We start from the raw sequence: 15880 nt of genomic DNA, 5'->3' as shown, positions 1-15880 counted from the left end.
TCCTCCTGACTTTGGGTCCCACTGTCAAGCCCAGAAAGTTTCAAGAAACAGGAATTGAGACCACTATCATGAGGAAATTTATGCAGTGGTCACTGTGACTCCCTAAGTGCCCTAATGGTGCCAAGAGAGTTGAATCATCCTGATGTGTGCAGGGTACAGGGCAGGCATGGCAGGAGGAGACACGTCTGCTCCCAGCTTGAAGGCCAGAGTGAGCCAAGGTTTGGCTGGGGAGACAGCACTGTTCCTAGCACCCATGTCACAGAGCACCGCTGGCCAGGGGACACCGGCAGCAACATGCCACAGCACAAAGGGTGACACATGCAGCTTGGACAGCCACTGAAGGCCTCTTATGGCAGCATGGCCATCTCCTGAGCAGCCAAAAAGCTGGGCACTGGAACAAAACAGCTCTGCATTCCTCCCAGAGAGCCACAGAGCCACTGGCTCAAATTCCTTTGAGCTGATGTGGCAGGCAGAGCTGCATCCAGAGCCAGTAGCCACAGCCAGGCAGGCAGCTGGGGCTGCCGCTTTCAGCCTGCCTCTCTTGCCATCTCCTTCAAACAAGAGTGTAATATTGGGAGAAGCCATCCTTCCATCAGTGAGGGTTAAGAGTAGACAAGGCAGCAATCATGGACAGCTAATTAGTAAATGCTTTGAAAAGTATGCATAAGTAGCTTATTAGCAAACATTTTAGAAACAATGCAGTTCATCTAGTGATTAGCAAAATGCTTAGAAAAGAGAAATACATTTGGAGCACTGGAGAATGCCAGGGGTTGGAGGGGTTCTTTGCTAGGATGCAAGGGGAAATGACTGCATCTCCTGAAGTACTGGGGGAGTCGAGCTTTAACTTTGCAGTGAGGGGAAGTCAAAGATGAGGTGTTAAGGAAGGCATTTGCTTGCTCATACATCTGTGGCATGGGTAGCCAGAAGCAACATTTCTAACGTACAGGAAATTATTCAGTCTGGGTAACATGACACTGCAGCTCAACTTGTCTTCAAATGGGCTTCTACTGTTTTTTAACTCCATCCAGCATCCGCTGTATGGTTCATAATTCCCATCAAGCCCGGGTCATTTTCCAGAATGGAACATCAGTGAATGGGTTAACTGTGATGATGTTAACAGCTCAAGGTTGTTCACATCCCTCTTCTCTGCTTCCCATCTCTGCTTTCTCTGTGGCTGTGCTCCTCTGTGCCCCAGAGCCTCTTCCTGGAGGGACAGGCCTGGTCCAGGCTCTGCAGAAAGTGGTGACCCCAAATACACTCTCATGGGGTCTCCTATGACCCACCAGCTCACTAACATCCAGCGCATAGGAGTCAAATCTTGTTTTGCACCTTGCTTCCTCTTGGCATGATGACAAATTGAGGGCCAGCTGGTGACACTGGGAACAATAGGATTAGAGACAGAGACCTCTCCCCCTCCTTCCTGCTGTTGAGGAGGAACTGGTAGTCGTGGTGGTGTACTTGCTTCTTAGTCAGCCTCTCTGTCCAGCAAGGGAAGGAACAAGACCTCACAGCATCTGGAGAGGGAGCCAGCACAGGGCTGGCTGTGGTGACTCCTGAGTGGGTTCAGAATTCAGCTAAAAGTGTCAGAAACATGTGCCTTTTTTGAGCAAGCTCCAGCTCTGAATCCTCTGCATCTTTGCAGACCCTGCTCAGCGCAGAGGCAGTAGGATAGGAGCAGGGCAATCCCACTGGAATGCCTGATAACCACAGTGTTGAGGTGCTCCTGCTGTTTCAGCAGAGCCTGAGGCCTTTGACAATCTTTGCAACAGTGCTCCAGCCCACAAGGTGACACCAGGTGACACCCTTCACAGAGGCTCATCCCAAACAGGTCTCAGAAGCCTAAATAAATGTCTGTTGGACTGTGAGTCTTGGTCACTTTTTTTGTGTGGTACAGAGGGCTTAGCAATGCTCTTCTACATCATGGGTTTGTTGTCTGGATGCAGGAGTTTGAAGGTTTAGTGAATGTAAGGGGAGTTCTAGACTGATATTTTTGTTAAGGACTAGATGCAAAGCTCTGTAAAGGAAACGTGAGATTTTACCTTGATTTACATAGGAGCTAGTTTAGCCTTTTAGTGAGCAACTGTTTGATTTAGCTACTGGCAGCCTTTTTAATGGATATAATCCCTGTTGTCAGGCTGTAACAAGGGACTGGCAGACTCCCCAGCAAATATCAGTTCTGAGAGTTGTGAGATTTGGGTTCTTCCCCTTTCCTGCTATTGATTTATTTTTCCTGCCTTGGTGAATCACTTAAAATTCCCTGTGTTATAAAGAAAAGAAGATCTGGGCATCTGCAGGCATAAAACCCAGTCTAGATAGCAGCAGTGCAAAGCACACTCCCTTCCAAAGGCTGCTGAGCAGCAGCATCACACAGGAGTAGGTCAGAGTGCAGCAGAAGACGACCAGTTTTATTCTCAGTCTTTTCTGGCTGGGTGTGAATTCTGCAATTAAATATGAATGCAAAATAAAAAGAACAGACTGCAAAGAGCAGACTGAAAAACACAAGAAATTTGTGGTTGCTTTTGGCCACAACTCAGCATAGAACATATTTGAAGGAATTGGGGGAGGTTAGGTTTTAGTCTGAGGCAAGTTCTCAGTTTCCTTTAAATCAAGCAGCTGCACACCACCACTGAATGGCATGGTAATAATATGTTGCAAACCACAGTCTGGTGATCCTGGAATTCCTTATAAGTTAATAGCAGTCATGGTCCACTAATCACAGCTAGGACGTTTTAAGCAACTGTCTTTGATATATTAGTTCAAATACACCATAGAAAGCCTTCCTTATGCTGGTTTAGTGAGTAGATCAGTAGGTCATTAGAAAGAGTGAATAACCTAGGGATTTTCTGTTGATTTCTCACCCCACCCCACTGCTAATCCCAAGGAATTCTTGAGATCTACATGAAGCCTTAGTGAGCAACCACAGTACAGTGGTATGGTGCAGTTTTAAAGTAACACTGGGTCAGACATGGAGATATTATTGTTTAATGAATTCCTAGAAGCAGAGCATGAAGCAGTGAGGTCTGACAGCAGAAATCCTCTGCCAAAGACTTCATTCTGTTACAAATGGCAGGGAAACTAGCAGGGTGGCTACTCGTGTTATGTGACTGCCCCCACCTTCTTGCAGCAGTACAGAAGATACTGTGTGAGGAATCTTTTGAGGCAGAGTTGTGCTTTCCTGAGACAGGCAGTACTCATCCACTGGTGATGGGAGAGTGCCTATTCTCAGCCCCGTTCCTGCTGAGGCCATGCTGCATGTAGGGTGTTTGCATGGGAAGTGCTCCACGTGTTAGAAACCTCCAGGGAAACCTCAGAGCTGGGATTGTTGATGGATGTCCAACAAGGAGAAGTGCCCCCCCTCCCCGCCCTCCACCAGCAGCACGAGAGTTTGAGGCATGTGCTCAGCTTCCTTCCTCTTCTGTGAGTGTTGTGTGAGGTTTCATTTACATTGTTATTTTGCAGTGAGAAGGAAGGTGTAATGACAGCCTCTTTGGTAATACCAATATTTGGCTGTTAATCGTGGGTGGGAATACAGTCTGGGATCTCCATCACCAGAGGGGACCTACTCACCATTGATCTAAGCTCACTGCATCTTGTTGTAGTTTTTTTTTTGACCCATTTGATTTCTTAGGTTTTCTTTTGTGAAAACCCTCTGATTTTTCTGCCATTCCAGAGCAAAAGATCTCTCTGTCTTTAAATATGGCAGATGGGGATTTCTTCAGATGTCCAACAACTCAATTGAAGGAGACCTCAGGAGACCTCTCCCCTTCCCTGTCCCCCGTCTCAGCCTGTCTTTTCATCTGCAATCTGGAGATGTAAGGGCTATAGTAATAGAGTGTCCAAGGAAGTAATTGATTCATCACACGCCAAGAGAGGAGTCTGTTGCCTTCAGTGTCAATGGAGCTGAACCAGAGCCTGGAAGGGTAAGGGAGGCTTGTAAACACTCCATGGCTGAGCTGGCAGGACAAAGCAGACACACTGCCACGGCTGAACAGGAGGGTGACACAAGGGTTGCTTGAAAGAAAATCTTTCTGAACAAAGCAGTGTCAGGGTCCTTGTTCGTGGGAGAAACAGGGACAGCCCCATCCCCCTGCTCCCAGAGCACCTTAATGAGAAAAGGTACCTACCAGCCTCATGCAGCTTCCCATTCCCTCATCTCTGTCTCCCTCTTCTATCTTGATGTGGCTGCCTCTCTGACCTGCTGTCCTGGGCTGGGCTGAGCTCACCTCAGGGGTACCAACCAGCCCCTGCCAGCAGCTAATTCCTCCCACATCCCCAGATAGTCACTGCTGTCAAAGAGAGCCATGTGGGAGGCCACTGCTGCTGCCAGTGCACAGCAAGGTGTGGCACGTGTGTGGCACAGCACTCACCCTCATTCAGGCATTGATGTGCTCAGACTTGGCACTGTTTGGTTCAGATGGCTATTGAGCTGCAATGCCCATATTGTGAGGAGAGAAGGGAGTAGGAGATGTTGTGCTGTGCAGTAAGCAAGGAGGGATCAAGCAGGATTGGTGCACTGTTTGCCTCAGAAACAGCTCTTACTACAAGCTGGCACAGCCAAATTGTGGGAATGCCCAAATAGTGGAGGCTGCAGGCCAGTCTTGGCAGCAAAGCTTTACTCACTTGTGCAGCAGCTAAGGCGGGATCTGGGCTGTGAACAGGCTGTGTCTGAGAAAATGCAGGGTCAGAAAGTCATGCTATGGTGGGGCAGTCCCAGGGTGACCATCCATCATTAATGAGGGATGTAGACAGCCAGGAGGGTGAGGGTGGGCTGGTCAGGGCTCTGTTCTTACAACCTCCTTTATACAATTGGTGCTTAACGAGGTGTTTATTTCACTTTTGTTCTGAAAAAAAGCCAGTGCAAATGAGTGATAGTGGAAAGTCCAGCTACCAAGTTCTGATCCTCATCTGATCCCAGTTTTTACTCTTTCCTTTTGCTTTTCACTGCATGTTGTGTCTAAGGCCATGATGACACTGCACCAGCAAGGTGTGATGGGGCATCACTCCCTCCTCTGGGACTAGGGCTGGCACAGCAGGCCACGTTAGTGTTCCCTAATCCTCATCAGCACCCTAGACCTTGGACAGCCTGACCTAATTGGACAGTCCCCACCTATTGCTCGGGCTGTCAGGCACTGACATCAGAAAAGGGAAATCTGTACCCCCACTACCCCCACTGCAAAGAGATTAAAGTGAGCATTTACCCTTGCCTTCTGCCTGCTCTGCTGCTTTTTGGCAGTAAATTTTCCTTTTGTGGTTGTTATCTTTTATTATATTTATTTTTTTCTTTCTGTTAGTGATCGAGTGCCTGTGAGTGGTGACAGTAAAATGACATAGAAACCAAAGTCCAATTTTTTCCACAGATGGATTGTAGCAGAAGGAGAAAAGTGCAAATGCATTTTCTCAAGTGTCCTGCGTTTTGGGGTATGAAAGGGTTGTGAGTTGCTTCAGTTCCCTTAGAGCAGCAACAGAAGGCAGAATGCCATGGAAAGGAGGCTTATTCTGAGCATGCTTTATATATTTTATTCCTGATTTCACCATGATTCTCCCCTCACCAATGAACACCAAAGACATCTTGCAACAAAAGACCCCTGTAGCTAAAAATAGAGTGAGGAATTTATAGAGATGGTTTTGGAGACAGAAATAAAATTAAACAGCCATGTGTAACTCCTGAACAACAGCCTGCAGAAAACCCCCTAAGTGCACATTAGCACATCTCTTTTCTTATGTAACAGTCGGTTTTCCAGAGATGCCCCAGATGAGAGCAGCTCTCCGCCCCGAGGCGCCTTTCCGCAGCTTGCGGGAGCAGCCTGGCATGGATGAGCGGCACAGCGCGGGGAGCCTTTGCTCTCCTGTCTCAGGGGAGGGCAGCAGCATGCCAGGAGCTGAAATTCCCTCCTGAATCACAGCTTGCCTCAGGAGCACTTTGCAGTTAGGGTTTATTCCTCCCTTTGCACGAAGTGTTTTGGCTGCCTTCCCCCCTGGCCCTCCGCATAAGTTAGCAATAACTGCTGAAAGGCTCTTCCCATCCATAGTGCTTATAGGGGGTGAAAACAACAACCTAAAGGGTAAAAAATAGAGCCTTTTCATAGTTTCCATTTTTTGTCTTCAAGGCATTTTTGAAGAAGTTTTCCAATCGAATAGGGTTATTTTTTCTCCTTCTCTATTTTTCTTTTTCTCTCCCTCTTTCCTTTTTTAAACTTTTTTTTTCTTTCCCTTTAACTGGATTATTTTCATTTCTCAGAAATTCTGGTCAGATTTTTTGAGGAGATAAGAAAATAATCCAAAGCACAGTAGAATGATTACAAACCCCCACAATAATGTGATTACACAAGACGTAATTGGATACAACAAATTCAAAACAAACTTCTGAGAAATCCTAAGCAGTTTTGCCTGTGCCATCACCCCCCACACCAGCCTACCTCTCCCCCTGCTTGGATTTTTGTCATTTTAGTCACTGAAATCCAGTGAAATCCCTTCAGATTCAGAGCAATTATAGCCCATTTCTCTCTGTTGTTGCCAGAGTCAGTTATTTCCATAAGGGCAAAACAAGGGCAGGCTCTGTGAGCATCTTTTGACTTAGCATAGGCAAAAATGACCCCAAAAGGTTCAGACTGAGATCAGATTCATCTCTGCATTGTTCAGACACCCAAAGCCCAGGTCTAGTCAGTAAGAGTGATTTAAAGTATTTCTGTTGTCAGTGCAGAAGAACAATTAATCCCAATCCAAGCTGGATGTGAGAAATCTGCTTCCACTGAGAGTAGAGGACGTTTCGTTGGCTAAACCTAGATGTGGTACAGGCTTTTTAGTTCTGTGCACAAATCCGTATCAGAGCCTGTGTCTATGAGGACTGATTCTCTTCTCACACCAGGATAAATTAGGAGTGATTACCCTTAAAATGATGAGTTACACATGTGTAAAACCAGTTCAAGTCAAAGGAGAATCCAATTAATCTGCTGTATTTATAATTAATTACTCTGATTAAGGGCTGGCAGCTAAGATCAAACCCCATTGCTCTTGTTTCATCAGACAACAGAGGCGCTTGCCTCTGCTATCATGGCTGTAAAAAAAATCATTTAGAAGTCCTCAGTAGCTTCTGGAACAATTTAACCTTTGAAGGGCATGTCCTGCAGTTGCTCAAGATTGTGCAAACATCACAGAGAAGTTTTTTTTGTCTTTTGCAATGTAACCACCCATGAAATAAGGATTTGGTTGGAAGGTGGCGTACAAAAGAGCATGAAGATGAGTGGTGACACAGAAAAATCTACTAAGCCAGCTAGCATATAATGGACATTAATTCTAGCCACCTCTTGATTGCACAACAAGCACAGAGATGCTGGTTCACCATTTCTTAACTATTACTATACTACTACTGCTATTTAGTTTCTAAGAAACTGTCTGTTCTTAGAGAATGTTCAAAAAGCCTCATGCTTTTTATAAGAATTTCTGAGAAATAAGCCTCCCACCACCTTTTCAAAGGGGTAACAATTCTATTTACTAGCTGCCTTTGTGGCTAAGCACAGGCCTTGCCCAGCTACCTGCAGAATATTAACACCTGCTGAATTTCACTAGAATTGCAGTTTCTCTTCCTCTCCTCAGCAAATGCATTCAAGACACAATGACATATGGTTCAAGCAGATCAGAGGTCTTGAAGGCTCAAGTCAGCCCTGGGCATTCCCAAATTTAGGGTTGTTGGCATGCAGTCTGTACCTATTTGTCTCCCTGTCTATCTAGGCCAGATTTCTCCAATAGAATATAATCTCTCCAGTCAAGACTGGCTTCTATTCTTGGCCCTGCTGCAAACTTCCTGTGTGACCTTTCAGGGCAGAAGGCTCCTCTCTGCCTTCCTACCTCCCAGGGTCTCGTGAGAATCCCATCATTACTGTTTGCCAGCTGCAGTCATGAGCCCCATGGAAACGCCTATAAATAATAGCTCCAAATTAAACACTGGGGAGGTTCAGGTTAGAGCCTTGCCTCTCTCTCCAGTCCTGGCAAGCACTGGAAACAGGGCTTTGCTGAGTGCAAGTCCTCACCTACTTCAAATCATAGCTCTAGAGAGAGACAGAGAAAGCTGCCAGCTAGGTCAGAGCTTGGCCAGTCCTCCTTAGGCTTTGAAGCAAGGCTTGCACAAGTTTATGCATTCAGAGGTCGAGTGATATGGCTGTGAACATGTGAATAATTTGTTATGTTTCCTCCTATGCTAAGCTGGTGTCCCTGTAATGCCCTTGAAGTATGTTTCAGGGGGAAGGACTCAGCATCTCTTGGGACCTGGGGGTGAAGGTCAGTGGGGTTGATGATTTTGTGTTCAGCAGTATGGGTCTCTAAACTGTTTGTGCTGGGTGTCCCTCTGGAGAGGAGCACCCAGACGAATGTCACAGGCTTTCTGGTGCTGCTCCCCACATGGGTTGTAGCATTTATGGAGCTCAGCAGTGCCTGAGTGGGCACCTGGGAGGTCTGCCCTGGCCCTAGGGGATCATGGAGCACAGCTCAAAGATCAGGGAGCAGATTGCCTATTTTGCAGCAGAAAAGGATTGAAAAGCTGGAGGTCTTCTCATAATTGCTACAGCTGGGGCTTGCTGCCTTTGTTGCACCTCATTTTGGAAGCCAGCAGCAAAGTGACATGGGAAAAAGAGAAAGGAAAGCCTGGGAAGCAGAGAGGTTGACTGGAGGAAAAAGCAAGCAAACAAGCATGAATAATACAGGCTGTAGAAGTGCTTTACAATTAGTTTATAAAAGCTCTCTTAACATCAGCAAAGCACTTTCTACTAAAAAATCTGTAATAAAAATGCAGCAATATTTGTAAGCATTGTACATTTTTCATTTAATTCTGTTAAACAACTTCAAGAAGACCATCTAAGCCTTGTGTTTCCCTTTTCTCAGCCTCCATAGTCTGGGCAGTTAAAAGCACTTCTTCATTGCCTCCCAGCCTCAAAAGTCCCTGGTGAAAAGCAGTTTGAGGTGGTTTCAAACCAACTCACTGGCATTGTCACTCAAGTGGCAGCTCAGAATATCTTGCCATTGTGCCATTGGAGGAGCAGCCAAGTGTGCTCACCTTCCCTGCAAAAGAATAGTTGGTTAATCAATCCGTTATACCATGGGTTACAGAGGTTGCACCCTGCCCTCACATGTTTATGCCTGGCTCGTTGGAGCGATGCCTAGGTGTGGAGAGGTGGCCATGAAATGTGCTGGGGAGGTGGCAGCTTTCCCAGTGGAGGTAATGCCAGAGAGGTCAGCCCACAAGAATGTTGGTGCATGTTGACTGAAACAACAGATTTGGTTATATGAGTGAAATGCAAATTGCTGGGCACTGTATGAGACAGTTTGAACACCACTGCAGCATAAATGTGTCCCACTCAGCTGTGCCCTAGGCCATAGTTATCTGAAAATGAAATGGTTAGAGTAGAAAGCATGGTTGGGTTCTCTTCCAATTTTTCTTCTTGTTTTTCACAAGGGAAGAAGAAAGTCTAGAAACCATATTTAAGCTTAACAGGAGCGAAGATTTGGCCAAACTGGATTGTAACTTGACCCAGAATGAGGAGAATGGAGTTTATCTGTTTGATGGAGGGCCAAGGCATGGACATGCCTAAAGCTCATGGATCCAAAACAATCTGTGGTGGGGATTAGCTAGCATTCTTGCTGAAGTTTGGAAGTTTAACAGTTTTGATTGGCTGTCTTTAGTGTTTCATTTTGAAAGCCTAAAGCTTAATTGCTGTGATGGAGAGGAAGTAGGGGCTCCTGCTCATCTGGGCTGGTGCTTTCTCCCAAGTGTAGTACTTCCTCAATTCACACTCTGTTTACATGGCCCAAAGAAAAGGTTTTGCCTCATGCAGAGCAGAGGACTTGGGCCAAGATTTTTTGACTAGGGAAGAAAATTCTTACACATTTCTATTAATTTTACATTTGGCAAAAAATTTCCTGACCTTCTCTTAAAGGGCTTTTTTTCAGTTGTTTTTAACATTTGATTTATTCAGGATTAGCTCCAGTGTGAGAAAGCTAAGTTAGATGCTTGAATGAAGCCAAATAGGGCTTAATTTAAAGAGGCAAATATTTCCTGATGATTTACTTACTTGATTCATTCTTTTAATTTTCCATTTGCAGATTGCCCAAGAGCAGATTGCAATATTCCCTAATTGTATGTATTACTGGAAGTCTGTCACCCATTCAATAAGCAAAAATTTCTTGGTCCAGAACCTGCTTCTGAAATTCCAGGCTCCTACAGAACTGGGTGGCTTGAGGAGCCATGTGGACAGCACTACGATATTTGTTGTGCTGGCCACAGCAGAAGCTGTGATCATTGCAGTCAAGCAGCTGAAGCCATGTACTGTGTTGGCAAGGTACAACCCCACAAGGGCACAAACAGATGTGGTTCCCTGGGATGCAGCTAACCTCTGCCTGTGCATGAAAATGGCAGCTTCTACAGTCCACTCCATTAACTGTGTTTTGCCAACATTCACGTTTTTGCCAAATTAATTTTTTGCCACATACTCAAATTTCACTAGTAACCAGTAGTTCTGCAGCACAGATGTGCACTTCAGATGTGGAAGGGCTGCAAGCATGCTGAAAGCAAGTAGTTATTTAGAAAACAAAATGTCCCCACTGTTTGCTCAATACTACTTTAAACAAATAGACAAACAAGGAGGAAAAAGTTCTACTTAAAAGAAGCACTAACACTGCCTTCTCTGTTCCTCCTCCCTGGAGAGATGGTAGGATGAACTCCACATGATGGACATTAGTGGGGTCACGCAGGGTGCTGCTGACTGGTGTCAGGGTAACAAGGGGTCACAAGGTGATAAGGGGCTAGGCCGAGCTGAGGAGAGAGCAGGGGGAGCAATCTTCATTTGCATTGCTGTGTGTCCACACACCAGCTAAGCCAAATGCTCTTCCTCTTCCAGTGCCACTTCTCAAGACCGCTTGGATTTCACCTTGGCCAAGCCAATTGAGTCTGTAATGAAGTTAAAGGCTGGGCAATTGCAGCTAGTTGAGTGCTCAGTCCAGCGTAGACAGGATTTTATCTGCAGGCATTTTCCTTCTGGCTCTCAGCCTGATTTAATCCCAGAAAGGAGTGAAACCAAAGCTGTCTGGGCCATCTTTCTTTGTGGAGGAGCACACTAAGTCCCTGTAAGTTTGTTTTGAGGCTGTTGCTCGCCCGATATGTGCTTTGCAGAACGGGAATGAGTCACATGAGGATCATTCTGTATCCAGCAAGCTACTTCTCCTTTCAACTCTCCATTCTCAAACAGAAGATCTTGTGACAAAGAAGAAAGGCAGATTCCTGACAGCCTGGAAATGCTTTTTTCCTCCCTGGCCCCTTAAGAAGAGCTGTAGTATGTTGTTCAAACAGGTTGATACAAAGCAAATAAACAGTCCTAGAGAGATGGTCAGTTTCTGTAAATAGCAGCGTGCTGGCCACACAGGAGAGGGGCGGGGAGAACGTGGGTGTTAGAAAGCAGCTGAAGAACAAGATGTACACGTAAAAGCTGTTTGTTTCTTCACAGCACACAGAGCCTGATACTACTACCTTGCCTACTCATGGCCTAGAAAATATGGAGGGATCTGTGGCAGTTTCACCTTCCAGCCAAGCTTTGCAACAAGCTTTTGTCTCTGCAGCAAGAGGCAATTTTTCTAACCCTACGCATTCCTCCCCCAGACCAGTCAGACACCCAGGCCAGTAGGAACATCTTCAAGTAGGGTTTAGCAAAGGCAGGTTGCATTTGCAGGGTGTACAGGATCAGCAATAATTAGTGTAGGTACCCAGCTCTTACACAAAACTTCTTATCCATGGAAAATCTTCATTAGCACTTAATAGAAGAGGATTAATATTAATGTCCAAGCACTAAGTGAGTTTACTTGCCATGCTTGCTAAAGGACCAATGTGATATCAGTGCACAAAAGAGCTACCTGCTCACATGGATTGAACACTCACAGTCTCACTTGGTACGTACTTGCCCAAATCCCACATGGATACTGGAATAAAGCAAGCTCTGCCAAACAGCACAATGGCACTCCAGAAGAGAGCTCAAGGGAGGAGAGCAGCCTCAGGAGAGTTGTGTCTGAGCTTCTCCCATGCCAAAGGAGTTTTGTGGAAGTGGAGGTAATGTGTGTTCTAAATTTTGCATGTTGGCTGTGAAGGTGAGCGGATGTATGTACAACAAATTAATGACGTGAATGACAGCAGAGGAAAGGACCTAAATGTAGTCAGACAAAAGAGAAAAAGTGTTTTGGGATCTGTGGTGTGGTGTGCTGTGAATAAGAGTCCCAGGTACCTGTCTGGAAGACGTTCTGTGAAGTATGCAGATACTGAGAGTGGTTTCTGTTTGTGCCTGGCATCCTGAAGCATGTCCCTGACAGATGGTTTCCCTGCCATTTCACCTGCCTCCGCAGGTACGACTACATCGAGATCCGCGATGGGGACAGCGAGGCGGCAGACCTGCTGGGCAAGCACTGTGGGAACATTGCACCTCCTACCATCATCTCTTCCGGCCCCTCTCTCTATATCAAGTTCACCTCAGACTACGCACGGCAAGGTGCCGGCTTCTCTCTGCGCTATGAGATCTACAAGACAGGTGAGTGTCTGAGTCAGTGCCTGTCTCCCAAGCTGTTTGACACAATTATCTTTGTCTGGAGATGCCTTTGACCACCTTTTCAATGTGATTTCTAGCATATTTTCCAGAGATAAAGGACTTTTTTCTTTTAAGTGAAGCAAGTCTGTGCAGCACATTTCCAAGAAGGTAATGTTAGTGGCACATGACAGTGAATTTTTGGATCACAGGGTGCAATTAAAGCAGGGTTCCTCCTTAAATACTCTCTTGTATTCGAGGACTAGAAACATATATCTTTACTCTCTGGCATGTGTGGAGCTTGTTAGGGCTAAAAAGGGATTGTCCCTCTGATAGAAGTGCATGGAGCTCCCCCTCCTGTGGAGCTGTGATTCAGGGTTGATCAGTGATGCTGTGTTTTCTCTCCACGGATGTGGGGTTTGTAACTGGGGAGCTCTAGTCTTCAAGTGATTGCTGTCAGCAATGCTGTCAAAGTCTGAGGCAGCATCCTTCCAGGCTGATATAAGACAAAGTGTTCATAATTCTATTTAATACTTAAATTACTATAGAGGAAAGAAAAATCTGCTTAAAGCCCTTTTAGTAGTCTCTCTATCTAAATATTTGCCAGAATTTTGTGCCTGGGAAGAAAGGCTTGAAAAAATAGCCTGTGCTCTGTGTGCATGTGAGAGAGGTGTGCCTGCATGCTGAGGGATCAGGAGAGTGTTTTGTGTGGGCACACAGGCACCTGCCATGTGCCCACATTCCTTTGGTGATGTGTTAGAAGACAACACACGTGGCTTTCAGTCATTGCATCCAGTGCCAAAAAAGAGATGTCTGTGCCATGGGAAGAACCAAAAAGGAGCACAAGGTTGCTGGTCCAGCATCTCTAAAGAAAAGATGGGGAGCACAGGCAGCAGTGCCCAGGGGCCCTAGGCCAGCTGTGCAGCAGGCAGAGTTGCACAGACAGCCCACAGCCTGGCTGGAGGTAGATGTGAATGTTGAGACTTTGCTGCAAGAGAATGAAACTCCCTAAATTCATTGTGAATCAATGAGGACAGGACTTGTGTGAAGGTTCAGATGGATGAGGAAAGTGCTGTTGCTGGTGGTTGCCTGGACTGCATAACTGGCCATTGAGATGCTGAGCAGCCAGCTCACCACCACTGTTAGTTTATGGTTAGGATGCAGATTAGTCCTGAAAGTTTAGTGATTCAGCCAGACATTGCGGTTTGCTAAGGCCAGTTGCCATCAATAAAGATGGCAAAGAATACAGGTGAGAAGACCCACCTCAGCCCCCCTGCCTCTCTCACCCTGCTCACACCTCCTGTGAGCCCAGCAGGCTTGCTGGGTTGTGCCTGACCTCACACTCCATCCATGCCCTGACTTAGAGCACAAAGCACTGTGGGCTGATCCAGCTGGCTGAGGTGGCCTGGCCATGCAGTGGGAAGGGATGGCAGACAGGAACCCCGTTGGTCTGGCTGGGAGCCAGTAAGGGACCAAATCTGTGAGGAAAGGAGAAGTTGTTACTGGGAGGTAGAGGAGTCAAGAGCTGATCTGGAGGAGAGCAGGTATTGGATGGAGGCTGGAGCTGAAGTGGTGCTGGCTCATTTTGCCACCCCCACCCCTGCAGGCAGCCATCCTCTCCAGATACAGCCACGCTTTCTTACAGCCACAGCCCATGAAATCAAGCCTGGCAAGGCAGGTTCTGGCACAGGAGTGTGGGTGAGCCCGTGATCCGGGAGCACTCCCAGCCCACATCTGCCCGGCCCCAGTCCCTGCCGGGGCTCCAGAGGGGGCCGTGGGCAGTGCTGGCTGCAGCGCTCCTGCAGTACAAGCAAACCCTGCCTTTTGTTGGCAGGCAGGCAGGCACGGGCCAAGTTTCCATCTGAGCTGTCAGGGTAACCAGCAAGGGTGTCACCAGCTTTAAAGGTCATCGGATCGTCATTGTCCACATCAGTAAAAGCAGCAGTGGCTGCAGATTCCTTCTGTCTTAAAGGTGACCTAAAAAAACAACTCTTTTCAATAGAGCATTTCTTTCCCCACCTTGTGCTAAATTTCCCTTATCACAGTGTGAGAGGGAAGCAATCTGCATACAAACAACCACATACCAGTCTTTGAATGCCCTGATGGGTATCAGCCAGCAGTCTGTGGGCTGACAAGAGCTGCCTGCCCCGGCTGGTCCAGCCTCCCTGCTGCTCCCTTTGTGAGTTAGTTTCGCAGGGCCGGCCTGAGCTCTCCAGCGCCGTCTCCTCTCAGGCTGGCCTGTGCTGCAGAAGTCAGCATGACTCCCGTTGATTATCTGCAGCTTCCTTATAAAAAGCTGATCATTGTGTTTGCTGCTATTAGCCAAAATGTAGACAAAGATGCCGAATGTGATAAGAACGCCACGGGAGGAAACTGTTGTCTAATGTGGTCTTGCCTGTTGCTAGAGGACAGTCCCTGACTCTGGGTTTAGCCCTTCATTTTCCCGCGAGCTCAGAGCTCGTGTTATTTTCACTATTTATCTGTTAGTCTTTGAGGTTGTTTGGAACGAAGTACACCCTTATCCCTGCTCATGGCATTATGCTGTGATTTGTGTTGGCTTTTTTTTTTTTTTTTTTTTGTGTCTGCATTTTACCCCACAGGTTCACACCAGAAAAGCTGGCTGGTTCATTAGGTAGTCAATTAAGAGCCTCTCCTGAGTAGCTCTCCAGCCAGGCACTGCATAATGCAGTGCAAGATCCTGCTATTACTGCAGGCTGCTGGCCTGACTCTGTAGGTTAATGCTGAATTGAATAACAAGTCTGCCATTAGTCCTGGGAAGGCTGGTGCTGCCTGGGAGAGCTGGAGCAAGAGGGTTTGTAGAGGAGAAGGAGAGTGTCCCAGTGAAAGTGAAGCAGAAGCCTTTGTGAATGCTAGTGCCAGGTTGCAGCAGTGGCCAGCAGCCTCTCTAACACCCCCTTTCTCCTCTGATAGCTCCAGGCTGCAGATTTCTGTTGCCTATTGTCCTGGCAAGGCTTTCAAAGTCACCGTGGTATGAATATGACACAAATTCCCCCTTCCCCAAGCAGCCCGAGGCACCTTGGCTGTATGAGAGGGGGCACTGAGCTGGCCCGGCTGCAGCCGAGGCCAGTGCTGAGGTCAGCAATAAATAAGAGGCAACATTGTCTGTCCTCCCCACCACGCAAAGGTCTTCCTTAAGGATAGAAATAACTTGCATTTCTGGTGTGGATGGCTCATTCTGTGAAAAAGAGGGCTCTGTTCCTGCTCTCAGCAGAGACCCCCCCTGCCATGGCCTCTGTTATCCCCACTATTAATGTGGCCACGTTGTGGAGACGTATGCTGGAGCTGGCCCCTGTCCCTTGTGTGGGTCT

General features: G+C 46.9%; 1 protein-coding gene across 5 annotated transcripts in view; it reads left to right on the top strand.

Annotated features, from left to right (window-relative positions):
* Nucleotides 1–15880, top strand: part of NRP2 (neuropilin 2) — an 88404-nt gene that overhangs the window by 15981 nt on the left and 56543 nt on the right. For all 5 annotated transcript variants that reach the window (XM_058809405.1, XM_058809404.1, XM_058809403.1 and 2 more), the window contains exon 3: nucleotides 12376–12557. In XM_058809405.1, the coding sequence (XP_058665388.1) occupies nucleotides 12376–12557 (182 nt within the window). The remainder of the gene's footprint in view (nucleotides 1–12375; nucleotides 12558–15880) is intronic.

This window comes from Ammospiza caudacuta, chromosome 8 (assembly GCF_027887145.1).
Source record: "Ammospiza caudacuta isolate bAmmCau1 chromosome 8, bAmmCau1.pri, whole genome shotgun sequence".
In the NCBI taxonomy this organism is placed as follows: Eukaryota; Metazoa; Chordata; class Aves; order Passeriformes; family Passerellidae; genus Ammospiza; species Ammospiza caudacuta.
Note: the sequence above shows the minus strand (reverse complement) of the source record. Positions and strands in the feature narration are given on the sequence as shown.